The 27,990-nt window shown below is 43.7% G+C and overlaps 2 protein-coding genes and 1 long non-coding RNA gene across 3 annotated transcripts in view; all 3 read left to right on the forward strand.

Annotated features, from left to right (window-relative positions):
* LOC124152091 (exportin-4-like) overlaps positions 1–14,161 on the forward strand; it is a 37,051-nt gene extending 22,890 nt beyond the window's left edge. Inside the window, exons 18-25 of the mRNA XM_048380721.1 lie at positions 154–242; positions 869–935; positions 3,282–3,398; positions 3,725–3,825; positions 5,254–5,384; positions 5,661–5,778; positions 8,955–9,047; positions 10,164–14,161. Coding sequence (XP_048236678.1) covers positions 154–242; positions 869–935; positions 3,282–3,398; positions 3,725–3,825; positions 5,254–5,384; positions 5,661–5,778; positions 8,955–9,047; positions 10,164–10,361 — 914 coding nt within the window. The 3' untranslated portion in view covers positions 10,362–14,161. The remainder of the gene's footprint in view (positions 1–153; positions 243–868; positions 936–3,281; positions 3,399–3,724; positions 3,826–5,253; positions 5,385–5,660; positions 5,779–8,954; positions 9,048–10,163) is intronic.
* Positions 14,162–19,281: 5,120 nt separating this feature from the next.
* On the forward strand, positions 19,282–23,118 carry LOC124152095. Its single transcript, XR_006863460.2, has 2 exons — positions 19,282–21,315; positions 21,406–23,118. It is a non-coding gene; the product is annotated as an uncharacterized LOC124152095 (long non-coding RNA).
* A 3,007-nt stretch (positions 23,119–26,125) lies between these two features.
* LOC124152097 (probable G-protein coupled receptor 63) lies at positions 26,126–27,977 on the forward strand. The gene has a single exon (XM_046524849.2). The coding sequence runs from the start codon at positions 26,847–26,849 to the stop codon at positions 27,960–27,962; it is 1,116 nt and encodes a 371-aa protein (XP_046380805.1). The 5' UTR covers positions 26,126–26,846; the 3' UTR covers positions 27,963–27,977.
* Positions 27,978–27,990: the final 13 nt, after the last annotated feature.

Raw genomic sequence — 27,990 nt, forward strand, 5'->3', positions numbered from 1 at the left:
TTCGCAGTCATGTGACCGACCTTTCGCCCAATGAAAAAGCTGTGTATTGTGTAAGATTCACATTTAAAAATGATGTTTGTTTGTGTCCCCCAAGGACTTGCAATGTAGATTATTACAACCATTCTCAATGGCAGTTCTATCTCCCCCCTGTAGATCTGTACCACAGCTATGAGGAGGTGGTTCCAATGATCCTAGAGCTGTTCTCCGAGATCGTCAACAAGCAACTGTGCTACCTGAGTGAGGTCAGTCGCCTGTCATGGTTCAAGTTTGAATAACATACCGTATTCTACGTAATAAGACCCTAGGGTGCTCTCAAAATTAGAAATTGGCGGATCTCATTATAATAATATTTTGGGGGAAAAAAGAGTTGAAAGATCATAAATTTTGTGGTTTATGCTGACAGCCTGAAATGATACAAAAGAAAAGTCTGTACGTATTATACATGACGGATATGTTTTCCAGAATTTATTTGCCCATAATTAAGGGTGCATATAACACATGAGTGCGTATTATACACGAAAAAATACATTGATCGATTGGAAGGGGTGCTAGTTGTGATTGTTCACTAGCCAATATATTAGCAAATATCGCCGTGGGCGCTTATTAGAGCGGGGTGCTTATTACGTGCTATACGGTAGTTACTGCACACCCGTATCAACTGACTTTGGAAGTCTCATCACTAGAAACACAATGTCTATGTTGATACACATTGTTAAGTGCCAGTCCCCTGTTTCTGTAATCTACATGATTAAAATGCCCCTCCCACAACCCGGGGGAATTGTAGGATTGATTTTTGTGTCCCTTTGCTTGTCAATGTTTACTGTCATGGCATCTTGTGAACTGATGTTTATGCTGTTTTGTTTCCCAGATGAAGGCACGGAAGCTGTACGAGCTCAGTTTGTCGGCAATACAGACCTACTCTAAGCACAACACAGGTGAGTCCAGACCTTCATACCAAAAACATATAAATCTGCCATTGTTCCAGGAGCAGTGCTGTGTCATGGTAGACATAATATAGAAAAAGGTTCAGTCATGTTAATGAAGCCACATCATTTATATAATTTTATAGATACCCATGTTCTGTGTGTCAGGCAGGTGTCTCGGGGACGTGTATTCAGGTCATGTTGTGTGTCTGGTGGATGTGTATTCAGGTCGTGTTGTGTGTCTGGTGGACGTGTATTCAGGTCATGTTCTGTGTCTGGTGGATGTGTATTCAGGTCATGTTCTGTCTGGTGGATGTGTATTCAGGTCATGTTCTGTGTCTGGTGGATGTGTATTCAGGTCATGTGTGTCTGGTGGACGTGTATTCAGGTCATGTTCTGTGTCTGGTGGATGTGTATTCAGGTCATGTTGTGTGTCTCGGGGACGTGTATTCAGGTCATGTTGTGTGTCTGGTGGACGTGTATTCAGGTCATGTTGTGTGTCTGGTGGACGTGTATTCAGGTCATGTTCTGTGTCTGGTGGACGTGTATTCAGGTCATGTTCTGTGTCTGGTGGACGTGTATTCAGGTCATGTTGTGTGTCTGGTGGACGAGTATTCAGGTCACATTGTGTGTCTGGTGGACGTGTATTCAGGTCATGTTGTGTGTCTGGTGGACGTGTATTCAGGTCATGTTGTGTGTCTGGTGGATGTGTATTCAGGTCATGTTGTGTGTCTGGTGGATGTGTATTCAGGTCATGTTGTGTGTCTGGTGGACGTGTATTCAGGTCATGTTGTGTGTCTGGTGGATGTGTATTCAGGTCGTGTTGTGTGTCTGGTGGACGTGTATTCAGGTCATTTTCTGTGTCTGGTGGACGTGTATTCAGGTCATGTTGTGTGTCTGGTGGATGTGTATTCAGGTCATGTTGTGTGTCTGGTGGATGTGTATTCAGGTCATGTGTGTCTGGTGGACGTGTATTCAGGTCATGTTGTCTGTCTGGTGGATGTGTATTCAGGTCATGTTCTGTGTCTGGTGGATGTGTATTCAGGTCATGTTGTGTGTCTGCTGGACGTGTATTCAGGTCATGTTGTCTGTCTGGTGGACGTGTATTCAGGTCATGTTCTGTGTCTGATGGACGTGTATTCAGGTCACGTGTGTCTGATGGACGTGTATTCAGGTCACGTGTGTCTGATGGACGTGTATTCAGGTCATGTTCTGTGTCTGGTGGACGTGTATTCAGGTCATGTTCTGTGTCTGGTGGACGTGTATTCAGGTCATGTTGTGTGTCTCGGGGACGTGTATTCAGGTCATGTTGTGTGTCTGGTGGACGTGTATTCAGGTCATGTTGTGTGTCTGGTGGACGTGTATTCAGGTCATGTTCTGTGTCTGGTGGACGTGTATTCAGGTCATGTTCTGTGTCTGGTGGACGTGTATTCAGGTCATGTTGTGTGTCTGGTGGACGTGTATTCAGGTCATGTTCTGTGTCTGGTGGACGTGTATTCAGGTCATGTTCTGTGTCTGGTGGACGTGTATTCAGGTCATGTGTGTCTGATGGACGTGTATTCAGGTCACGTTGTGTGTCTGGTGGATGTGTATTCAGGTCATGTTGTGTGTCTCGGGGACGTGTATTCAGGTCATGTTGTGTGTCTCGGGGACGTGTATTCAGGTCATGTGTGTCTGGTGGACGTGTATTCAGGTCGTGTTCTGTGTCTGGTGGACGTGTATTCAGGTCATGTGTGTCTGGTGGACGTGTATTCAGGTCATGTTCTGTGTCTGGTGGATGTGTATTCAGGTCACGTTGTGTGTCTGGTGGATGTGTATTCAGGTCATGTTGTGTGTCTCGGGGACGTGTATTCAGGTCATGTTGTGTGTCTCGGGGACGTGTATTCAGGTCATGTGTGTCTGGTGGACGTGTATTCAGGTCGTGTTCTGTGTCTGGTGGACGTGTATTCAGGTCATGTGTGTCTGGTGGACGTGTATTCAGGTCATGTTCTGTGTCTGGTGGATGTGTATTCAGGTCACGTTGTGTGTCTGGTGGATGTGTATTCAGGTCATGTTGTGTGTCTGGTGGATGTGTATTCAGGTCATGTTGTGTGTCTGGTGGACGTGTATTCAGGTCATGTGTGTCTGGTGGACGTGTATTCAGGTCACGTTGTGTGTCTGGTGGATGTGTATTCAGGTCACGTTGTGTGTCTGGTGGATGTGTATTCAGGTCATGTTGTGTGTCTGGTGGATGTGTATTCAGGTCATGTTTTGTGTCTGGTGGATGTGTATTCAGGTCATGTTGTGCGTCTGGTGGACGTGTATTCAGGTCATGTTCTGTCTGGTGGACATGTATTCAGGTCATATTCTGTGTGTCAGGCAAGCGGCTGGTGGATGTGAGCGAGGAGGAGGAGAACAAATACCAAGACATCCTGCTGGTGATGGAGCTGCTCACCAACCTGCTGTCCAAAGACTTCATCGACTTTGGAGAGCCAGGTAAAGTAAACACACAGTACCCTCCAGGTGATTTCCTGTTATCTCTCACTGTCAGGTAGTACCCGTGAAGATCCAGGGTAGAATAGGTCTTCAGCAACCTAATGGGATCGGGTGGTGAGGCTCGCTAACTTGGTTGATGCATGTCATCACATCCCAATTGCTTAGATCGATGCTCATGGTATCAATCACTGGATTATCTGGTCCAGACTCGATTATTTACAGACCGCCATCATATAGCTGGAATATTGCAGAGTGTGGCGTAAAACAACAAACAAACAGACAAACAAAACTTTGTCCTCATATATCTACAATGCTGCATACTTCAGATGAAAACGAGCCCAGTGACGGTGTGAAGATGGAGGGCGCCGATGTCGTCATGTATGGCCTCAGCATCATCATACCCCTCATGAATGCTGAAATACTCAAGGTAATAATCACCTGTTTTGTTCTACTAACATGTAGGGGGCACGCTGAAGATCTGAGTTCAATTCCCGACAATGTGTGAAGCCCATTTCTGGTGTCCCGCACAGTGATATTGCTGGAATATTGCTAAAGCGGGGTAAAACCACAATCACTCACTATTAACTTGTGGGCGGTGTGGTGGCCCAGTGGTTAAAGCGTTTGCTCCTCACGCCGAAGGCCTGTCCGATTGCCCTCATGGGTACAATGTGTGAAGCCCATTTCTGGTGTCCCCCGCAGTGTTATTGCCGGAATATTGCTAAAAGCGTCGTTAAACTGTAAAACTTCAGAGTGCATCATAATGTGAACTGGTGACTTGTAAGCTAGCTTTAGGTATGGTGGCTATGACTTTGTAGGGCTTGATTTAGCTATATTTAACATGCACCAGTGCAACCTGTTTTTGAAAAGTGCACCCTAATATATATTCCTACATGCACAAAAGCTATATGTGTGTGTGACTCAGCCTTACTTTTCCACACAACAACGATCTTTGAACACAGTGAATACCTCAAAGCTTTATGTACAAAACTATATCATTAATTCCTGGGATAAATGTAATTTGTCATCCTTTCTTGGGCTGGATGTCATCAAACTGTGGGTACTTCAAGATAATGTGCACATCCTATTATGTTTTAGAGCAATGTTTATGTACAATCATGAAACAGTCATCATAAATCTGAGATATATTTATGCAGTTAAATGAAGTTCCGTAACTCGAGCCCTGCTTTGCCAAGACACTTCCTTACACTGCCTCCAGTGGTTGAGTGGATAGAGTGTATGCCCAAAGAGGGGACAGTTAGTGGTTCGATCCCCGGCCGCGTCATACCAAAAGACGTTAAAAGATGGTACTTGTTGTTACCCCATCTGACACTCAGCATTAAGGGACTGGTTGGCTCAGTCAGTATACTGTGTCTGAGTGGGGTGTCCATGTTATGTGTGCTACATCAGTGGGATACTATTATAAAAACAGCATTCCTCTGGAATAGTACAAGCAAGGATGTCACTATATCATTGCAATAATCTTTAACACTATGTTAAACCCCATTTCTCCCCGCCTCATCTCATTTCCTGAACCTGGAAAAGTTATTCTTGTTTCGACATGTATTTGTGAAAATATCTGCCTGTTAAAGGAGATTATTTTGCAATTGTCATTGATGAACGTGTTAAAACAACCATAACAAATGTTATATTTGGATAACAATTTCTTAGTAAAGTAGAAATTTAAGTTCTTACACCATTATTACACAATTGATGTTCTCTTGTTGTTAGAACCTAAACCAAAATGTCAGACCTAATTGAAAAGAAGTTGTTCATCCCTATATCTTATCCTAACTATGTACTCGAACTTCTAAATGCCTCTCAAAGAAGTTATTGTGACTGTTGTTCTTTTTTTCAGTTCCCAACGCTGTGCAGTCACTACTTCAAGTTGGTAGCCTTCCTCGGGGAGATCCACGCAGACAAGTTCCCCAAACTGCCGCCTGAACTCTTCAAGTCCCTCATGGCTTCCATCGAGCTCGGACTATCCGCGTATCCTTGTCATGCTAAGTGTCCAGGATTTAATAGTGACGTGTTTATTGTTATGGTCACTCACTCACTCACTCACTCAACCACTCAACCACTCAACCACTCACTCAACCACTCACTCAACCACTCACTCAACCACTCACTCAACCACTCACCCACCACCAATTTCTCCAGCCCATGTCAGAGTGATGACCTCTACACTGACACATTATGTACTGATTGTGCCTATCTGTATGCTGCTGTAATGTACAAGTATATTGACCTTGACCTTTGACCCAGCTTTTCCCCTGAAACCACAAGGCTATGTCTGGAGGTGATATCGGAACTGGCATCCCACGCCTTCCAAACCAGCCTGAACGTGCCCCACGTCCATGCAGCCCTGGCCCACTTCCTGGAGGTGAGTAGTCCAGTGTCAGGGTGGCTGCCTGCCAGGGAACGACAGTCTGGTAAAAACACAGTTCAACTTTCAAATTTACACTTCACAATGACCACACAAGGAATTGTCAACTTACAATCTACTCATAAGTGTGATTGTATTGTCAACATCAACACTCCTTTAATTGTTCTGTGCTCAGAGGGTGTAAAGTCGACCAAGAACTGCTGTTTCTGGATCTAAGGCTGAGAGATTCCACTGGTCCTAAATGTCAATGCTTGATCCCAAAATCTTGGATTAAAATGGTTCATCGTGCCGTGTGACGATCTTGTTCAATATCATGTACCTCTAATAGTGTTTATATTTTCATCTGCCGTAAAAGGTGACTATGCTTGTCGTAAAAGGCGCCTAACGGGATCGGGCGGTCAGACTCGCTGACTTGGTTGATGCACGTCATCTATCCCAATTGCGTGGATCAATGCTTATGATGTCAATCACTGGATTGTCTGGTCCAGACTCGATTATTTTACAGACCGCCGTCATATAGCTGGAATATTGCTGAGTGTGGCGTTAAACAACAAACAAACAAATCTTATATATAACAATAGAAGAATATCTTTAAACTTCCCTACTGATAACATGTGTAAGAAGATATATATTTGGCCTTGCTCATACCATGTTTTTAAAGTTGAGCAATACCTAACTTGCCTCATGAGCGAGAAAACTTCTCTGCGACGGTTTGATAATGAAACGAAGCTATGGTTGCAATTGGGTCCAGGGTATTCATCATAATAGAATGGCAATATAGTGTTACACTGGTATCGTGGATGTGCAGTGTTGGCTTCAGACATTTGCTGCAGGAGAGTGTCATGCTGGAAAGCTACTTGTTCATGTTTTCAATTGTGTATACCCTCCATGTTTGTCGTACGAGGAAAGACATGGATCTCCCGAAGTCATGCAAGGCATCGATAAAACTGGTGTTCGTGCTTCTTAAAGCGACACAACCTAGCGCTGAGGCAGAAAACCCACATTGCCCAGAAACTTCCTGCTGAAGTGGAAACTAAAGTGGTTTTTTTTCATCAATTTGTAATCCGTGAGCGTAAGAAGGTAGAATACGATTTAAGCCAGATCGGCAATATGGACGAAACTCCCCTGAACTTCGACATGCCAGAATCAAGGACCATGGACACCAAGGGGACTTCGACGGTGTCAGTTCGTACATGTGGGGCGGAAAAGCAACACTTCACCGTGGTGTTAACCTGCATGGCCGATGGTACCAAGCTGGACCCAATGCTTATTTTCAAGCGGAAGACCATGCCGAAAGTTCCCCAGTGGCGTGTACGTCACAGTACAGGATAAAGGCTGGATGGACGAGTCTCTTGTACTCAAGTGGCTAGAGAATGTGTGGATGAAGAGACCAGGTGCTGCCATTTGTGCGAAGCAGTGAAGAGGAAGTTGGTTGACACCAAAACACGTCAGGCCGTGATCCCCGGTGGATGCACCTCCCTGTTACAGCCACTTGATGTCTGCCTGAACAAACCCTTCAAGGCCAACGTAAGGAGTGCGTGGAATACGTGGATGGTGAATTGCGACCACACATACACAAAAACAAATAAACAAAGAAAGGCACCGCTACCAGTTGTCGCAGAATGGGTCAAGACCGCATGGATGGAAATACCAGCGGACATGGTGAAACGCAGTTTTCTAAAGTGTGGGATAGCCAATGCTATGGACGGATCGGAGGACGATTGTTTGTATGAGGATCTTGTCAATATTGAATCCGGGAGATCTGACACAGCAGAAACAGTTGCCGACATCCCTGATAATTTCGAGGATGAATTGAACGATTATTATGACGACAAAACGGATTTGATAGCATGGGACATTCTCTGTGCGGAAGAATCCGACTCGGAATTTGATGGGTTCACTGAGGCAGATCTGTGATTTTGTTCTGATGACAGCAAACTGTAAATAAGCCGGGAAAATAACTTTGTGATTTTATGTATGATTTTTTTAATGATGTATGTATTTATGTATGATTCTGAATGATGAATGGATCTATGTATGTAAACAAAGATGTGAATTAATTAAATTAAGAAAAATGGGCGTAATGGGCGTGCGTAAATAAATGGCTCGTTACTTGAAATATGTACTTATGTTATTACTTCATAAATGAATTTTATTTTACGGGCACCAATTTGGTGTCGCACCGTGTAAACACAAAATGGCGACATGTGCTGGAGTTACACACGCGACCAGTCATCGTAGAAAAAAACAACGCAAGATAAACATATTTTTATTGCATATATAAGGTTTGTGCGCTCACTTGTGATGTGTTTCATTCAAGGTCGCCTTATACACGGAGTATAGGATTTTGGGTTGATTTCGAAGGCGTGTACAGGGGGCTCGTCTTATACGTGGGGTATACGGTACATCTATAGCTAGATTTCCGACCCGTGAAGATTCCGGGTAGAATAGGTCTTCAGCAACCCAAACTTGCCGTAAAAGGCGACTAACGGGATCGGGTGGTCAGACTAGCTGACTTTGTTGATACATGTCATCGTATCCCGATTGCTCATGATGTCAACCACTTGATTGTCTGGTCCAGACTCAGTTATTTACAGACCGCCGTCATATAGCTGGAATATTGCTGAGTGCGGCGTAAAACAACAAATCAACCAACTATAGCTAGATTTCCAAAATGTATTCTGGTCAGATTGTCAGTGAGACGGTAGACATGATGTACTGGTATGGGATCTTCCCGAGTTGAATTAAAGGAAAGGGGATATGTAATTCCATTTTTTTAGGATTTTGTGTCAGAACACATCTGACCACAACTGACAAAACTCTGATATTATCCTGAGACTACAGTAGCTTCTACCAGCTGGACAGATTACATGGGAAGTGCTATCAACTACGTCTCATTCTGTGTGGTATTCATCACTGGTCTGTCTGCTCCAGGCCTGACACTACACACCTAGTGGGGATTCGGGATTAGAATAGATTAGAATAAATCCCCAGCAACCTATGCTGGTTGCAAAAGGTGACTGGGTGGTCAGGTTCGGTGAATTGGTTCATGGCATGTCTCCATTCCTTAATGGTGTGGATCTATTGTGATATCAATCACTGGATGGTCTGTGCGGTTAAGTGGCTGGAATATTGCCGAGTGTGACGTTAAGAATCTGGTGTGTGTGTTTCAGCTGGTGTTCCACATGCTGCTTCTGGAGAGTTTCGACATGGACCTGCTGGAGCCGGCCAGTACATCACTCTTCTGCCTCATCTGCTGCCATCAGGTAGGTCACGGCAACAGAAACACAAAACAAGAAAAAAATTTTTTGCTCCTGTTTGAAATAAAATATGGAAGTTAAAGTGTCCTTGTCAGAATACTGGTGTTATTATTACGGATTTAAGGTGACTTTGTGTTAATATGTACCACTCAAAAAAAGTAAAAGATTCACTGGAGTTAATATGTCATGCCATGATAGATGTGTAATATGACAGATTTGAGTGTTCTTCAACTTCTTCTGATTGATATATGTGTGTCATAATTTGGTATATTTTCATATACCTTATGTTTATGTTTTTAGTTTATTTAAAGTATTTATTGTGTTCTTATCATCACACCGTGCCAAACCATATCACCACAGCCCACGCCACACCAACACACACCCTGCCACGCCAAAACACCCCTCTGCTACATCATTCCACGCCACACTACACCATACACCACACCACAACACAACACACATTTAACACACAACACACATTACAACACGCACCACACCACACCACACCACACCACACCACACCACACCACACCACACACCTGTGAAGATCCAGGGTAGAATAGGTCTTCAGACATGCCTGCAAAAAAAGGCGACGATGTTGTCGTAAGAGGCAACTAACGTGATCGGCTGGTCAGGCTCGCTGACTTGGCTTATGCATGTCATCGTATCCCAATTGTGTAGATCGATGCTCATGATATCAAACACATACGGCTCCAACACCAACACCACGCACCGCACCGCACCGCACCGCACCGCACCGCACCGCACCAAATCCACACCACACCACACCACACCACACCACACCACACCACACCACACCACACCACACCACTGCACCGCACCACACCACACCACACCACACCACACCACACCACACCACACCTCACCGCACCAAATCCACACCACACCACACCACACCACACCACACCACACCACACCACACCACACCACACCACACCACACCACACCACACCACTGCACCGCACCACACCACACCACACCACACCACACCACACCACACCACACCACACCACACCACACCACACCACACCACACCACACCACACCACACCACACCACACCACACCCTGAATGTGGCTGTATGCCCCAGTCTGTGTTGCAGGAGCAGTACCGTGACCTGGTGAACCGTCTGCTGCAGAACCAGCAGGAGGAGGAGTACAAGCAGCGCCTCCTGGAGGCCTTCAACAACTTGACCCCGCCCTCCTTCAACATGACCATCTCCCGGCACACCAAGATAGCATTCATGCACAACTTTGACCAGTTCCTTACTAACGTCAGAGGATTCTTGTGTGTCAAGTGAAAGGGCACCTACACATTGGTTCCTTTATCAAAAGAATCGCTGGTCACAATGGGAGCTCTTCAGTCCAGTGTCGGCTTTGCGTTTACACGCACAATCCAATTCATGCTGTTCTATGCAAAGTTTGATGCACCAATACAAGACGTGCCTACAAGCACGAGAGACCGCACTTGCTGTGCCTGCAAGCTAGGTAGCTGTACAGAATGCACCATGTTCGTGTGAGGTAGGGACAGTATGCGTGTGTGCAGTGTGCGGCAAGAATGCACCGGGGCGGAATGTATCACTGTGTGTTTGTGTGGAACAATGCAACAAGAGTACGCCTCACGTACCCTTAGACTGCTTGTGTTTGCTCAATCAAATGGTTCTCGGTGCTGACACATGCAAGTTAAATGTGTTAAGAGTATTTTTCTAAAGTAACAGAAGAAGTATTTTAGTAGGAAACGACAATGCCTCGAACAACTGTGAAAACTGATGCTCTCTGAAAGTGCTTGTTTGTTGTGGTGACCGAGTACTGGACAAGTTTAGGGACCTTGAGGGAGTCGAGGGTTCAACTGACAATGCAAATAATATGTTGTGAAACAACCATTGTTGGAGGCCAACGGATTTGATGTCTAAGACTGGTAGAATCTGCTAGAAACAGACTTGGTCAAGTCCTCAATCTGTTCTTGGGAAGGATACATCTGACAGGGTAGAAGAACTGCTCTCAGACATGTGGAAGATCTGGCGTCTGCCCTCAGACAGATGGAAGATTAGATGTCTGCTCTCAGGCAGATGGAAGATGTGGTGTCTGCTCTCAGACTGATTGAAGATTTGGTGTCTGCTCTCAGACTGATTGAAGATTTGGCGTCTGCTCTCAGACAGGTACACGTCTGCTGGATTGAGTGAAGTGTTGGACTGCAAGGGAATGACCTGAGAAGCTGCTGTATGTCAGTCACGATGTTCTTTTCAACAACGATGCTAGGATTGATTCACTCTGATAAGATGGCTTATGACATAACAAGAAGGTTGCCCCAACTGTTGGTTGACTTAATGGTTGATTCCTCTGAGCCATGATGTGACTGAATCAATGATTCAGATTGCTGTTTCCGTGGTTACGAAGAGATAGTTCATTAAACGGTTACGAAGTGATGGTATTCCACTCGACCACTATGTTTTGCTTAATTAAATGGCTACTTTGTGAAGGCTGATTCCACGACTACAAAATTACAAGGTGATGGGTAATTCCACTTCTACAAGGTGATGGTTGATGACAACGTAAACGGTGATTCTACTATTCCAAAGTTATCTTTAAGTCCTCTGGATCTACACATCGACAGTGTGATTGACAGTTGCTCTCCCAGGCAATGGAATTCTTGATCCTTCAGTGGAAGAAGTGAAGAACAGTTAAAGCCAGTCAACCTTCTCCAGCACTGCCCCAACATGACGCCAACTGACGAGCGTTGGCCATGATGACTACTGTGTGTCTTTCAAGTGTGTCCGGTTTATGAGATTAAATGTGTTCCGAGCGTATGTCAACAGGGTAGACAGACCGAGTTGCACGAGTGTTTAACTCTAGCAGATGTTATATTACTTAATGCGGGATCTGCTCACAATGACACTCACTGTTGTGTAATGGAGGTATACAACTCAGAATTTGCTAAGGACCAAAATAGTCGTTTTTAGTCAGTCAAAGGTGTGATCCTTAGCAAGTGTTGAGCAGCATATGTTCAGAATAGCCTACAGCGTATTATCATTTTCACAAAGTACATGTATTTTCTTAATTTATGAAGGTCGAACAACTTATCACGTATAGTTTCTGTATGTTGTTAGACACTAGATTCATTCCTGTGAATGAGTGATTGAACCATCATGGGAGAATGATCCCTTGTGCCTTACGTTGAAGCCTGACAGCTCTCTACTCAGCAGAACATGTCCGTAGTGTGTGTATGGGTGTCAGCCATCGTTGTCCGTGTCCAAGTATTAGAGATCATGTATATAGGAGTCAATGTTTACTGTCAAATTTTCATAAAAACAAGGCTGATCATGCAAACAAATCAGGTTTTACAAAAATCAAAGAATTACATCTTCAATTATGAATCATGATGAGAATCAGAGCTACAGATAAGCAGTGTATTTGGGTAAAATCCCCCCCCAAAATATTCAAAACCCAATTACCTTCAACTAACTTGCGTACAGAAACGCATGCATTAAATGAAAAACTCAAATGTATAAAAACAGCTCGCCTCAATACCCAAGCTGAAAAAAGCATGCGTACAACGGAGCTAATTTCCGAAACACAATTACCCGCTAATTTACTTTCCGAGTCAAGCCTATATGTTTAGAAGAAACATGAACATCTAAAACATTAAATCTTAAGATGGTCACTAATTTTGGGAAAAAACCAATAGAGTGAGGAATAGTTGAGTGAAAAAATATTGGTTACCAAATGAAAAATGTAATAACCCAATCAAAATAGAAACCCTAGAGTAAAACCTTATTGCTCAAAAAGTTATCTGGAGCTCTGTATAATTGCCATTGTTTTTGTAACTTTGAGTTAGTGATAAGACTGGTCAAATGTATTTACTGTCTCCACCTTTTGGTTGTGCAATCCAATGGAATATGTAGATTATAGATTGATCATATATTATCCCATGTCTTTTTAGGGACCAACCATGTCATTTAATATTGGGAGGGGGAGGGGTCTGTCATGTTTGTTTGAGATAAAATATTAATTCAGTCAGTACTTGAAAACATACAGAGGATGGGGACAAAATATATTCTTTGGACTCATAATACATTATTTTTCAAACATTCAGAATATTCACCTGATGTCTAATGAACAATTATTTAGAGGGGTAAAACTTGAGGTCAGAATGTTTCAAAAGATTATTATTGTTTTGGACCCGAGCACCTCAGAGCCCCAGAATATGAAATGGTTGTCAGATTAACTGTTTAATGTGGACTCCTACTGAAGACAGAGGTGTGATGGTGTTGTTGGGGCTTTAAGGGTTAACTATGGGCCCTGACGCCAGTATTGTATCACAACAATTTTCATCGATACGAAAGCAATACATGTTGTATAGGTAACATCTGTCAGTTGCATGTGCGGAAACCAACCAAGGCTTGAGAACTTTGAATACCAACAGACATTGGCATTTTACAATTCATTATGCAGTATGAAAAACGAATGGCAAAATCTATACTACTCAAAAAAGGTTAAGCAACACAATTCTTTCATATTACTATAGTTAATCTGTCATGGCAGATTAATTATTGTAATATGAAAGAATTAGGTGTTTATTAACTAGTTTTGAGTAGAATATTTTCTGAAGGTATGACTCCTCAAGCCAAGTTCGTGGTATAAACAATTTTTGGCATGTTATCATAGCTATTATTACAAATTACCAAATGGGATTTTAGGTATATTTTAGTAATTTATTTATTTTGATGATGGAATATTGTTCCTCGGCCATGTGAGTATGACACGTGTTAAGTTTGTTAATCCTGTTACAACTTTACAATCTCGACATGTGAGAGAGTCTACCATTACAATGATCGCCATAGCAACTGTCAGAAGGCCACACTTCCAATCACAGCCATTTGTCTTGCAGATTGGGGATTTTTGACTATTTCCTATTACTTTCAGTCACATGATGAATTGTAACCATGGTTACAGCTGCAGTGTTTGCTGTGTAGCTGCTCTCACAATATGAAGTATTCTACTCTAAAGAAGTTAAGGAACACCAAATTCTTTCATATTACTATAGACCCGTGAAGATCCGGGGTAGAATAGGTCTTCAGCAACCCATGCTTGTCGTAAAAGGCGACTAACGGGATCGGGTGGTCAGGCCTGCTGATTTGGTTGATGCATGTCATCATATCCCAATTCGATGTTCATGATGTCAATCACTTGATTGTCTGGTCCAGACTCGATTATTTACAGATTGCCATCATACAGCTGAAATATTGCTGAGTGTGGCGTAAACAACAAACCAACCAACCAAATCATATTACTATAGTTAATGTCATTTCATGCTGTTCTTAACTTCTTTTGAGTAGTATATTTATTCAGTTCTACACTTTCTCCATATACTAGTATGTGTTTTGTTTTCTGATGCCAGTAATTTAAGAGCAGAGGATAGGCCACCGTAGCAGCCATTGTACAATGACGAACACCATGGAGTAGTCATGAAGTTTGTTGTTCCAACTCATCTGCTATTGAAGTGACAATCAAAATTAGACCTACAGGTATTTACCATCATGTCAGCCCATCTACACTTTTTCATGGATTTTGAATGAATTTTGAAAGAATTCATGTTTGCTTCATTGAAATACCAGAAGTATATTCACAAGTATTTCTGGTCAGTGTTTGCTTCACTGATTTGTCCAAAGTATATCAACAAGTATTTCTGTTCACTGATCTCCAGTCTGTCTCCTCCTACGTCATATAAGGCAGTCAGGTAGCCTAGTGGTTAAAGCGTTTGGTCATCATGCCGAAGACACGGGTTCGATTCCCGACATGGGAACAATGACTGGAGCCCATTTCTGGTGTCCCCCGCTGTGATATTGCTGGAATATTGCTAAAAGTGGTGTAAAACCATGCTCACTCATCCTACGTCCTATAAATTGTGTTGTTTTGTTCCTCATCCTCTTTCATCATCACAGCATCCATTGATTCATCCATGCCATCTTGCCCCCTGACCCCAGTAGATGTTTCCCAGGACATGTCGGCCTGGAATGCTCTGTCTTCACGTCCGAGACGCATCTTCTATACCAATGGCTACAGCGTTACTTAAAATAAATGTTAAGGATAGCTTGATTCTTTCATATAACTATAGTTAATCTGTCATTCCATATCAGAATAACTATGGTAATATGACACCCAACTAAATACACTTTACCAGGAAGTTCTGTGAGCAGTAAAGTACCACTGGGTTTATCCTCACAAGTATTGGCCGATTTGGCTTTACTCATGGGAATATACATGATATATATCTCATATCTACATGATATATACATGATATATATACATGCTATGTTCATGATATATACATGCTATGTACATGATATATACCTGCTGTGTACGATATATACATATGTACATGATATATGTTATATCTACACACGATATGTTATATCTACATACATGCACATGATATATACATGCTATGTACATGATATATAGATACATCAACATGATATATACATGCTATGTTCATGATATATGTTATATCTACATGATATAATGTTATATCTACATATATACACATGACATATACATGATGCTATATACATGATGCTATATACATGCTATATATATACATGCTATGTACATGCTATATACATGCTGTATACATGATATGTACATGCTATATACATGCTATGTACATGATATAGAGACACATATGTTACCTCACTCATCAATGTTGTATTTTCACTCATGACACTGTGTACTCTGTATTTGTACCGAGGAGATTTAACTTCAGACATGTGACAGACATTTTCGTCCAGCTCGTATTCCACGGCACAGATTTCAGCCTAGTGGTGGTTCATCTCATTCTGCAGGGTTTGATCTCTCGGTTGTCATGGGTTCGAATCCCAGATTCACACAGCTCATGGTCTTGATTCAAAGTACCATGCCTTTCTGGTAGGTTGGACCATAGTGGTATAAAGCTTTGACCTGAATCACTTTACTAAGCTACATAGTAATAGAACTCGATAACCATGCAAAGTTGCATTAAACCCAACTCACTCACTCACTCACTCACTCATATAATTCAGCTCAGATTATCATGTTGTTACAGAGCTGTCGGTCATTTGTGCACTGCACATTCTGTCGTTCTATAGAATCGTGTTGTTTAGATTGTATTTTCCTCTCAATTTTGGTGATGTCCATTTGGCTGTAACATACAACAGTTCCTTGTGCATGGTGAACACCTCATGAGGACATTGATGTACTGATAACTGCCGATTTCTGAATCCAGTGAATGTTTCTGTGTAATATCATCCTGTCTTGTGTGCAACCATAAGAGTTGTAAGTATTAATCTGTCCTTTTTAAGATAAGACATATCCGTGTTCCATAAATCTTCAAGTAAATATTTGGGATGGGATAGCCTGGTGGTTAAAGCATTGCTGCATTGTGACATGACCCGATTTTAGCAGAGTGTTGCTGGGATGTGATGCCGTGATCTGGCTGGGACGTGATGCCGTGATCTGGGATCTGGCTGGGACGTGATGCCGTGATCTGGCTGGGGCGTGATGCCGTGATCTGGGATCTGGCTGGGGCGTGATGCCGTGATCTGGGATCTGGCTGGGACGTGATGCCATGATCTGGCTGGGATGTGATGCTGTGATCTGGGATCTGGCTGGGACGTGATGCCGCGATCTGGCTGGGGCGTGATGCCGTGATCTGAGATCTGGCTGGGACGTGATGCCGTGATCTGGCTGGGATGTGATGCTGTGATCTGGCTGGGACGTAATGCCGTGATCTGGCTGGGACGTGATGCTGTGATCTGGCGGGGATTTGATGCCATGATCTGGCAGGGACGTGATGCCATGATCTGGCTGGGACATGACGCCGTGATCTGGTGGGGACGTGATGCCGTGATCTGGCTGGGACATAACGCCGTGATCTGGTGGGGACGTGATGCCGTGATCTGGCTGGGACGTGATGCCATGATCTGGCGGGGACGTGATGCCGTGATCTGGCTGGGACGTGATGCCGTGATCTGGCTGGGACATTATGCCGTGATCTGGTTGGGATATATATAAACTAAGAGGAAACCACCTCACATTTGGATAGAGGATTCATGGTATTCATTTACTTCCTCATCCTCATTCATCCTTGTTCTCAGCACTCATCAAAGGATACAACTATATGTCTTCACTTGTCCCCTGGTGCAATGGCGGCCGGCCCTGTGGCATTGACTTGGTGGAGTGACCTCTGGCATTCTGAATTGGATTAGAAAAAAGAATCCTTTGTAAGTAGGCTGTGATATTCATTGGGAGCGTCAAGGCTGAAATACTTTGTGGCATAGGTATTACATCAATAGACCAGGGCCCACTTGCACAAAACGATCTTAGCGCTAAGACTATTTTAAGCCTATGCTAAAGTATGGGAGTTACGATCATCTTAGCGCTAAGATCGCTTTGTGCAAGTGGGCCCAGGTCTGGACAAACAACATATATACAGTTATGATATACCAGGCTACATATATATTTTTTGTATCAGAATATCTGTTTTCTGACAAAATACACAGTAGTATCAAGCCATTTTTTGTTAAATACACATGTGGGAAGGGTCTCTAATTACTTCCCTTGATGGTATCAACCTCTGAAACATGGAAACTATTGAATTTCCAGTATCGTGTCTTGACTTTATTATCAAGATACATATCATATTGCAACAGTATGTATTGCAAGTGTTCGCCCTGATTATGTTTCTAGATTTGTCAGCACCATACCCGTGCTCGTGGGTTTCACCGAAGTGGTAAACGTCTGAGACCTTCATCACTTTTAGCTTTCCTCCACATTAAGCTGACACGCCGTGATAACACTGGAATACTGTTAAAAGTGGCGATAAACCCAACTCACTCACTCACTCACTGTATTGCCAGTATAGCTTCATTATTAGCCTTGCCACAAATAGCTGTAAGATTGCTGCTGCTGCGTTAAGCAATAATTACTGACTCACTCATCATTACCGGTAGCATGTTTGAACTTTTGTCAACCAATGCTTGCCGTAAAAGGCGACTAACGGGATCGGGTGGTCAGGCTTGCTGACTTGGTTGATGCATGTCATTGTATCTCAAATGCATGGTTCGATGCTCATGATGTCAATCACTGGATTGTCTGGTCTAGACTCGATTACATACAGACCGATGTCATATAGGTGGAATATTGCTAAGTGCAGCGTTAAACAACAAACAATCAAACAAATGTATGCGAGGGGGGAAGCAGTAGCTTCAGACTTACAAAGGACTCCATTTTTTCTTCCTTTCTTGAATGCCATTGGTTGTACTCATTTTAGCATAGATGCTCATATTGACCGACTAGTCTATTCTACTGTGATTGGCTGTCAGATCTCTTGTAGTGGTGGTTTTCCATTAGCTGTTTTTGAATGGTTGTTTATAATGTATTTTACCTCATAAACAACAATTTTTCTCCCGATAAATACATGCATGGTTGTCGGACGCTAAACATGCTAAAGAAATCCACCTCAAGATGATCAAAGTAATAAATATTGTGATGGAGTCTGGCATGTTCAATCGAAGGCCAGTAGAGAATTGTCATCCAACATTGCCATGCTCACATCAACTCACTTGGTTTCGTTATTTCAGATTCAGTTTAAAGTAAATGTGTGTCAAATTGATAAATTTGGATATTTTCATTCTTGGAAGGAAGTAAAAAAAAATTCGCACTTTTCAAAAAGTGAATTGTCATCTTATAATTACTTTTTACTGGCCTAAACCATTAACTGATAGTCCTTTTATGACTGTTTTGTAAAATTTATTACCGGTACTCACAAGAAATGTTTTTAATAGAAATCCTTTGTCATTGTGATAGTTCTCATCTTCCCGAGGCAAGAGCGTTAACCGACTTTGAAAGTCCAGTTTCCACCCTTGCCGAACTAGGCTGGAATTCCTGGCCTTGATCTTAGCGCCACCAGTGGCTATTACGAGTTATGTCCATTCTATGCCTCTCCTATTGACCAATCAGATTCAACCTCTCGTATCACTTGCATTTGCTTGATCTATATTGTGATAAAACTAGTCTTACGTCGCGAAGTGCATCAAATCACGTGAGAACCTTAATTAAAAGCAAGAAAAGATTTAGAAAATATCTGTTGACAACGAATTAGCGGTGCACATGCTTTGCAAATCCTGCAGTCGACCGAAATCTGCATGACATTTTACGAACCGGATTTCGATTTCAGTGTGCGATTTTGATTGGACTATGCATAGACTCGTTAGTCCAGCCAAAATGTAACTCCATAATACCAGCCTAGTTCGGCAAGGGTGGAAACTGGACTTGTATAGTCAGTTAACTAACTTGCCTCGGAAAGATGGATAGTTGTCTATGATAAAGTGGTTAATGGTATAGTTGTGTACTTCTCTTAGCATTGGTGTTAGTCAATGTTAGTTCTGTCAATGTCTGATTTATGATCCAAAAGATCTAATGCTTGCTTTCTAGTTTTGTTGTTCTCAAAGACTATTGTACCCTTCACTTTAACATAAAACTAAATGTTATTCATCTGTTTCATCATTGTTTAAACATGTAACCCACATCTGACCCCACGTGCACAAAGGGACTTCAGTGATTCAGCTGTCTCTTCTGAAAGACGGTGCAATGATCATTTTGAGCAGGTGATCCAGAGCCACAAAGTGATCTTAGTATTAAGATGATCAACTTCCTTACTTTAACATGGAGTAATGATACAGCTGAGATTGTTGTGTTGCCCTTGAAGATCCGGGGCCCCGTTCCTCAAAGCGATCTTAGCGCTACGATGATCGTAAGCCTGTGTTAAAGTATGGGACTTACGATCACCATAGCGCTAAGATCGCTTTGAGGAACAGGGCCCAGGACTTCAGCAGCCGATGCTTGTCGTAAGAAGCGACTAACGGCATCAGGTGGTCAGACTCACTGACTTCGTTCATGCATGTCATCATATCCAAATTGTGTAAATCGATGCTCATGATGTCAATCCCTGGGTTGAATGGTCTAGATTTGATTAATTACAGACTGCTGTCATACAGCTGGAATATTGCTGAGTGCGGCATTTAACAACAAATAATCAAACAGATTGTGTAGTAGAAAAGCAGCCAAGGCCAAGTTCCACTAAGCAATCTTGGCATTGTGACTCATTGGTCAATGTTAATATATGGGTTTTACAATTGTCTTAAGGCTATGATCACTTTGTATAACAGGACCATGTTGGACAGAGCCATCTCCATGATCCCTTCTAACTTGCATAAATTAACATTGACTTGCAACAGCCTTAGCAATAAGATGGCTTTGAACATTGATTAGGGACTGGTCATATACTATAGGGAGTAGGTGGGTCATGAAAAAATGCTACATGAAGGGGGAGGGGAAGGGGCAAAAAATGATCTGGTCCGTAGGCTAATTCCTTCCCTCCCCCTATAGTAAATTACCAGTCCCGGAGATGGCTTTGTGTAACAAGTCCCTGCTGCTGCATTGATCCTGAGTGGCCCAGTGACCAGCTCACACCTCTCCCCAACACTCATATGCATCTACTTACAACTTGACCTGTATATTGGATGGTTGTCTCATTATCCTTTGATAGACTCAATCCTCACATAAGGTGCTTACAATCTGCATTTTGTACTTTACATACAAGTATTTTCTATATGTTTTGTGAACCCTAAGATTTATCTAGATACATACTGATTCAGTGTCGCAATGTCACAGTATATATAGTTATGGATGTCACACACAACCCTTGGGTCTTCTCTCTGGAAGGCTGTAGATAGAATGTGCATGATCCTCTGCCAGCACTAGTCCCGGTAGATAGAGAAGAAACAGTCCTTGCAATGCAACAAGCACACTTAAAAGCAGTCACTGCACCGTTTGATTTATTTATTCCACCTCACCTACTTACAATGATGTCATGTATGCATGTTGCCAGATCTTACCTCAGTGTGATAAAGAACAAAACTAGGAACCTGGAAGTCCCACTCCGGAGTTGTTGGAATTATAGATCAGAATGGGTCCTCAAGACTCTCCTAACAGAACCTTTGTGGAGATTCCAGGTCAGAAAGGTCACAGACTCTCTCCATCAAGAATCTCTGTAGGGATTCCGGGTCACAAACACTCTCTAATAAGAAACTCTGTAGGGATTCTAGGTCAAAATAGGTCCGAAACGCTCCCTCCAAAGTACCTCCAACGGGATTCCAGGTCAATATTGGTCAGAAACACTCTCAACCAAGAACCTGTTGTATTTCCAGGTCAGAATAGGTCAGAAACACTCTCAACCAAGAACCTGTTGCGATTCCAGGTCAGAATAGGTCGGAAACACACTTTACCAAGAACCTGTTGCGATTCCAGGTCAGAAACACTCTCAACCAAGAACCTGTTGCGATTCCAGGTCAGAATAGGTCGGAAACACACTCTACCAAGAACCTGTTGCGAATCCAGGTCAGAAAAACTCTCTGCCAAGAACCTGTTGCGATTGCAGGTCAGAATAGGTCAGAAACGCTCTTTACCAAGAACCTGTTGCGATTCCAAACAAACAGGGTATTTATCTGAAGGTTGTATGTTTCACAACCTCTTACCTCAACTCTTGAGAGCATCCATCAACCCATTTTACCCTGCATGTAGATCCTGCTACAGGGTTCCCCATTTTGCATTCTCGATATAAACACAGGATGTATGAAAGGTTATGCTGGTAAAAATTAATTAATCTGTGAAAGACATATCATTTAATCTTTGAGGGTCTATAGGTAGCCTGGGTTGGATTCAATACACTGGAATATACTGTGAAGATTATTCTTGGTGTCTCTTGCTGTGATTTGGCTGGAATATTGCTGAAACGGAATGAAACCACTCCGCAACCCAGGGCCAGCCACTCCGCAACCCAGGGCCAGCCACTCCGCAACCCAGGGCCAACCACTCCGCAACCCAGGGCTAACCACTCCGCAACCCAGGGCTAACCACTTTGCAACCGAGGGCTAACCACTCCACAACCCAGCACCTGGTTGATGTTTTCTCACACCCTGTAGATGTTCCTCTTATCAGGCAAAGGTGTGGTCGGATAGCCTAGTGGTCAAAGCATTCGCTCGTCACACCGAAGATCCGGGTTCGACTCCCAACATGGGTACAATGTGTGAAGCCCATTTTTGGTGTCCCACGCCATGATATTGCTGAAATATTGCTAAAAGTGGCATAAAACCATACTCACTCACTCCTAACTCTTAACTCTTATCAGGCAAGAGTTTGTCTGTACCAGATCCAATAACACATCTCAGACCACAGGCAGTCTTGGTGTCAGGAACCCCCCTTTTGAAAACCTAATGTTGTAGGCAGTAACATTATCTGAGAGAGGATTTCGATATTTTGGACCCCCCCCCCCTTTAAAAATGCTGGATCCACCCTTGCAAACTGGTAGCTAACAATGGCATGAAACACCACTCACTCACTGTTGAAATCTGTTCAATGCACTTGATTTAAGCCAAATGTTTATTCACTCTCCGCACATGAAATAGTAAATGCCACCCATGTTTGGAAGGATACTTAAGTTTTGAACGTTTGCTGCACAACACTGAATGACAGTACACGGAAAGAAAGTTGCACCAGAATACTGGTGTCACACTCACAAATGCAAATTGCACCGAACTAGTTTTAACCGGACAACATGATGAACAGACAAGCAAACTCTGCATGGCATGACAGACGCGTGTCTGTAACTTCACTGCACTGCACCACAGACTCCACAGTGGAATACACCAGCCCATGAAACTTGCTGCTGGATTAACCTGGGATACCCTTTATTGTTACCATGGCAACTGTTCAAAGAACGGATGCAGGATGCACGACACCGTACCCCTTTCCCGACTCGCACCATGGTACGTACTTATCACTGCGCATGACAACACTGCACGGATACCACCGAACTATGCACCTTGCCATTTACATGCAGCCGCAGTTCCTTGCTTGATATGTGGAGTCATCGGAAACATTCTCGGAATGTGCCCGAGTACAGGGTATAACTGCATTGAGATGGCATGAACAACTGATGCAATAAACACATTACAACACTGACATGGTGTCCTCTCTCGTGTTTTGTCTTGTGGGAATTACATGAAAAATATACACATGGAACATTGGATGGTGCATCTTTGGTGGAATCACAATGATGCATCGGTGATGGAACTGCAGATGTTGGATGTGTGGTGGAACCACAAGGATGCATCCGTGATGGAAGCACAGATGGTAGAGCTGTGTTGGAAACCAGGATGATGCATACTTGATGGAAGCGCAGATGGCGGATCTGTGGTGGAACTACAATGATGCATCCCTAATGGAAGCATTGATGGTAGAGACAGAACCTGCAGCAATTGGGCTAAGCTTTCACGAGAATGTCATCCACAGACTTTTTGGGCAGGAGCTGTCGTGCAGTCATTCAGGCCAATTGGGGACACATACATTACTAGGCTTTACAACTCCTGTGATTGAGATAGTATGGGAACATGCAAATACTTCTCCCTCAAGGTTTTATGAACTGTTACACTTTGTAATCTTCCAAACACACAGCTTTTAAAGCCTTGTCGAAGTCACAGAATGAATCTCTTGAAAACTGCATATGCGTTTCTATTTTATGTGAGTATATTAGTGAGAAAGAACAGCTAAGAATGTAGAACGTTGTCATGATATATGCGTGAGCACGACCAACAGACACCGACCGAGTAACTCTCACCAGGGGGGCATGTAGACTTAAACCCCCTGGACTGTCTATAAACGTTTGGCTCCACCTATGGCCTGATAAACGCAAAGAATGTGTTGTGTGGCCTTTTGAATGAGGTGAGGTGAAATGAGACAACGTCGGGTTAATGACTGCTACACTTACATTGCGACGTACAAGCACGTGTGGTTTTTGTTTGTTTTTAACGATGCACTCCGATTCATGACGGCGGTCTGTCAATCATCAAACAATCCAGTTATCGGGGTAGAATAGGTCTTCAGCAACCCATGCTTGCCGTAAAAGGCGACTGTGCTTGTGTAATGCCTGAGTCACATATCCAAAGATGCAGGGAATGATTAGTTTACTATGCCCGAAATGGCTGAAATCGGCAAAATTGAGATACCCGACGGGGCACCGGACGATCATCTTTGAGCAGTGGCCATGTTTTTGACATCGGGAAGACCGCGATGGACACATCGCAAGAAAATAACTAATTGAGTTATTCTCTTGCGGCGACCGGTGGTCCACACCCCCATCGGTAATTGATCTGTGACACATCTTTCGGCAGCCCACCAGTGACCTTCCAGGCACCTGCCAGACCGCGAGGGAATCGGACAAATTTTGCAGTGCGCGAGTGTGGTATGGTCATCGGAGGATAGCCGATATGTCATCGGCCGGGAATCGGTCAATACTCGGAATGTTCCCCTCCGGTGACCGAACGATTAAGCCAAGTCGTAAAGTGACCAACCGGGGTCCGGTCAAGCCTCGAGCAGGCGCCGAGCGGGTATCATTCATCGGACACCGGAAATGTTGATGTGCCTGTTCCGGAGTGTATATAATGGGCTGAATGGGATGAGCAGCACAGAATGTCTTCAGGATGCCTGTCCATCCACACACACTGGCCTGGCTCCGTATGCTCTTCCACTCTTCCGAAGTTTCAGACTCCACAATTTTACAAAATCAACTGAAATGTGATACAGTTCTTGCAGCAATTTCGACGCCGAACACGAACTATGATCGGCCGGGCACTGAGCGGGCTCCTTTTATAGCGAGCAGGAAACGGGCGGTGTTCATCCGGGCATCGGCCGGTGCCCGGATGGGCAACGCACGATTTGGTTTACATCGGACGGGCAACGTCCGGGTATCGGGAGATTACCGGCCGATTACCGCCAGATGACCGGTCAGTCACTGGACAGTATAAGCCTACCATTCATTCCAAAATCCTTCGGACACCCTCCAGACACTGGCCGACTATATTTGGTTTCATGAATACTGCACCGATGTGTCACAGATTTCGTCACAACTTCCGGCGACCGTTGCATATGTGACTGAGGCATAAGAGGCGACTAATTGGGATCGGGTGGTCAGGCTTGCTGACTTGGTTGATGCATGTCATCGTATCCCAATTGCGTGGATCGATGCTCATGATGTCAAGCACTGGAATGTCTGGTCCAGACTCGATTATTTACAAACCATCGTCATATAGGTGGATTATTGCTGAGTGCGGCGTTAAACAACATATAAACAAACAAAGAAACAAGTAATCCACGCAATTGAGATGGATGACATGCAATCAAACAAGTCATCGGGCCTAATCACCTGTTCAATTTAGTCGCTCCTTACAAGCATAGGTTGCTGTGAAGCTATATTCTTACCCGGAAGCCTAACGTGCGTACGTGCGTTCTAGTCCGGACTAATGCCGGTTGTTTATGATGCTCGCCCACTGAGGTCGATATGTGCACATCCCCGTGAAGATCTGGGTTAGAATAGGTCTTCAGCAACCCACGCATACTGTAAAAGGCGACTATGTTTGTCGTGAGATGCGACTAACGGGGTCGGGGGGTGAGACTCTCTGACTTGGTTGATGCATGTCATCGTATCCCAATTGCTGGATTGAGGCTCATAATGTCAATCATTGGATTGTCTGGTCCAAACTATTATTTACAGACCACCGTCATATAACTGGAATATTGCTGAGTGCGGCGTTAAACAACAAACAAACGAAACAACATAATTAGAGGAGTCGTACTGTCTTCATTATTCAAACCTTATTGCTTCTCTAACGTATTAGATAACAGGCTCTATATAGACTGTGACTTCATTAATGGTAGTGACCTTGATCCCGATAAGCTCCAGGCTTAACGAGGACTTCTTGTTGATGAGAAATAACAGCAATAGACATAAATACCAGTTAAGTCTGCCAGTGGGGTCTCAATTAATCTTCACGTGAAACGTACATTTGTTATTTACAAGAACACGCTAACGACTATCACGGACTATTATCAGCTATATGTCAATGGACGTCAACCGGAAAGGGCGGCATTGTCTAATACAAAAGTCCTTATACATTTTCTATCGACAAGCTACAAGATTCAGTTTTTCTTCCTCAAGAACAATGTACACAGTTTGGCGTCCGTTTGAGATAAGACTCGGAACGACCATGTGGCGGCTCTCATGGTGACGGCCTCTCAAACTGGAACACTCTTATGGACACTAACTTGCGTAACGGAGTCCAGTCATTTTTGTTATACAGGTGGGTGATCACATGAACATATAGATGTATTTTGCATAACAAAACACAGGCTACAAAAGCGAACAGACGTCCCATATACTCTACGTCATCGTTGGATTAACTATGGGTGTTGGTGCCCTCGAGAAATACCGACAACGGACCATCACGTTCCAAGGGACGTAAGCAGTATGGAGTGTTCAAGAATGTGATGAAATGTTGATTTATGGTATCTGTAGACAATGAATATACAAGGATATACCCATCGGCACATGACACATTCATTATTGACGTACCAGGTGATATATCACTGATATACCGGTTCCTACAAGTGGTGATATATGATTGATAAACTCGATGATAAAAGTGTTGATGCATGCGGAGATACATTTAGAAGACATACGAGTGTTTACCAATGCACTTATACCGCCCAACGTAATGAGAGTTGCATACGCGACAAATGGAGAGGGCAGGCACACAAGGAGGTGACCAATTATTCGGCCCTCAACATGACTGTCATAACGCATATGATACATATATACCCGGTGATACATGTGGTGATACATTGAGCAGACGTTCATGGATGTGACGAATTTCACTCCGGTCATCAACGTGACTACCACCATCCCTGCACCGTCATCGCTGCCTTATCTTCATCTTTCATCTCTACCAGCTCCTGTCAGATTCGTGTTAGCTTCCCTGCTTTTGTTGACTATGACAATAGCTCTTGGCGGGAACTTTGTCGTCTGCTGGATTGTGTACCGGAAACCCGCCATGCGATCCGCCATCAATCTGCTTCTGGCCCATCTCGCCCTAACCGACATATGTCTAGCGTCCATCTCTATTCCAGTAGCAGTGACAAGTCTTCTGTCAGGGCGTTGGATACTGGGAGACACGGTATGTGTGATAACTGGCTTCCTGCACGGCCTTATATACACCGTCGGCATCTATACACTGCTAGCGATCAGTGTAGACAGGTATCTTATCATTGTCAGCAGGACCGCGATGCTGACGCTTAATCGGGCCAAGATCATCATCCTGCTATCTTGGGTTCTGGCGGGGACAGTGACCTTCCCCCCTGTTGTTGGATGGGGTGAGTACCGACCGGAAGTGCAGCTTTTGTGCAGCGTGGGACGGTCACGTGGTGCGGGTGACGCGGTGTATGTGATGCTGGCAACAGTCCTCGCAACATTCGTGCCACTTCTGCTCATGTTGCACTCCTTCGTCTGCATCATAGCTACCGTCAGGAAGAAATGTGTGCGCGTGCAGGATCAACCACGTGGTGTCTGTATATCCTACAACAGAAAGGTTGTCACCGCCACTCTCGGTGCCGTTCGAAGGTTGAAAATTGACGTTGGATTCAAGACCAGGTCTTTCACGACGATTCTGCTGCTGTTTGTGGTTTTAACAGTTTGCTGGGCTCCGTACAGCACGTGGATAATGCTGAACAGCGTGGTAAACGAACACCTGTCTGTTATTGTGTCTCTGCTTCCGTGTGTCTGTTACTTAAAGACTGCCATTAATCCTGTCATATACTATTCTCGGATCAAGAAATTCAGGGAAGCTTGCAAGGGATTTCTCCCCAGATTCTGTTGGCCAGTGTCATGTGTACCTGCCCCTCTCAGGCGAAGGGTCAACCCAAGCGCTGTGTATGAAGTCAGGGAGAGTTCATCGAGTCAGTGTACACGGAGCTGAGAACATAGTGCTTAATCACGGAGATACT

Source organism: Haliotis rufescens, unplaced genomic scaffold, assembly GCF_023055435.1.
Source record: "Haliotis rufescens isolate VD_foot unplaced genomic scaffold, xgHalRufe1.0.p SCAF_32, whole genome shotgun sequence".
NCBI classification, from domain to species: domain Eukaryota; kingdom Metazoa; phylum Mollusca; class Gastropoda; order Lepetellida; family Haliotidae; genus Haliotis; species Haliotis rufescens.

Bases quoted from the DNA above. Each gene is read 5' to 3' on its own strand.
- LOC124152097 (XM_046524849.2), top strand. From the start codon at position 26,847: ATGGATGTGACGAATTTCACTCCGGTCATCAACGTGACTACCACCATC.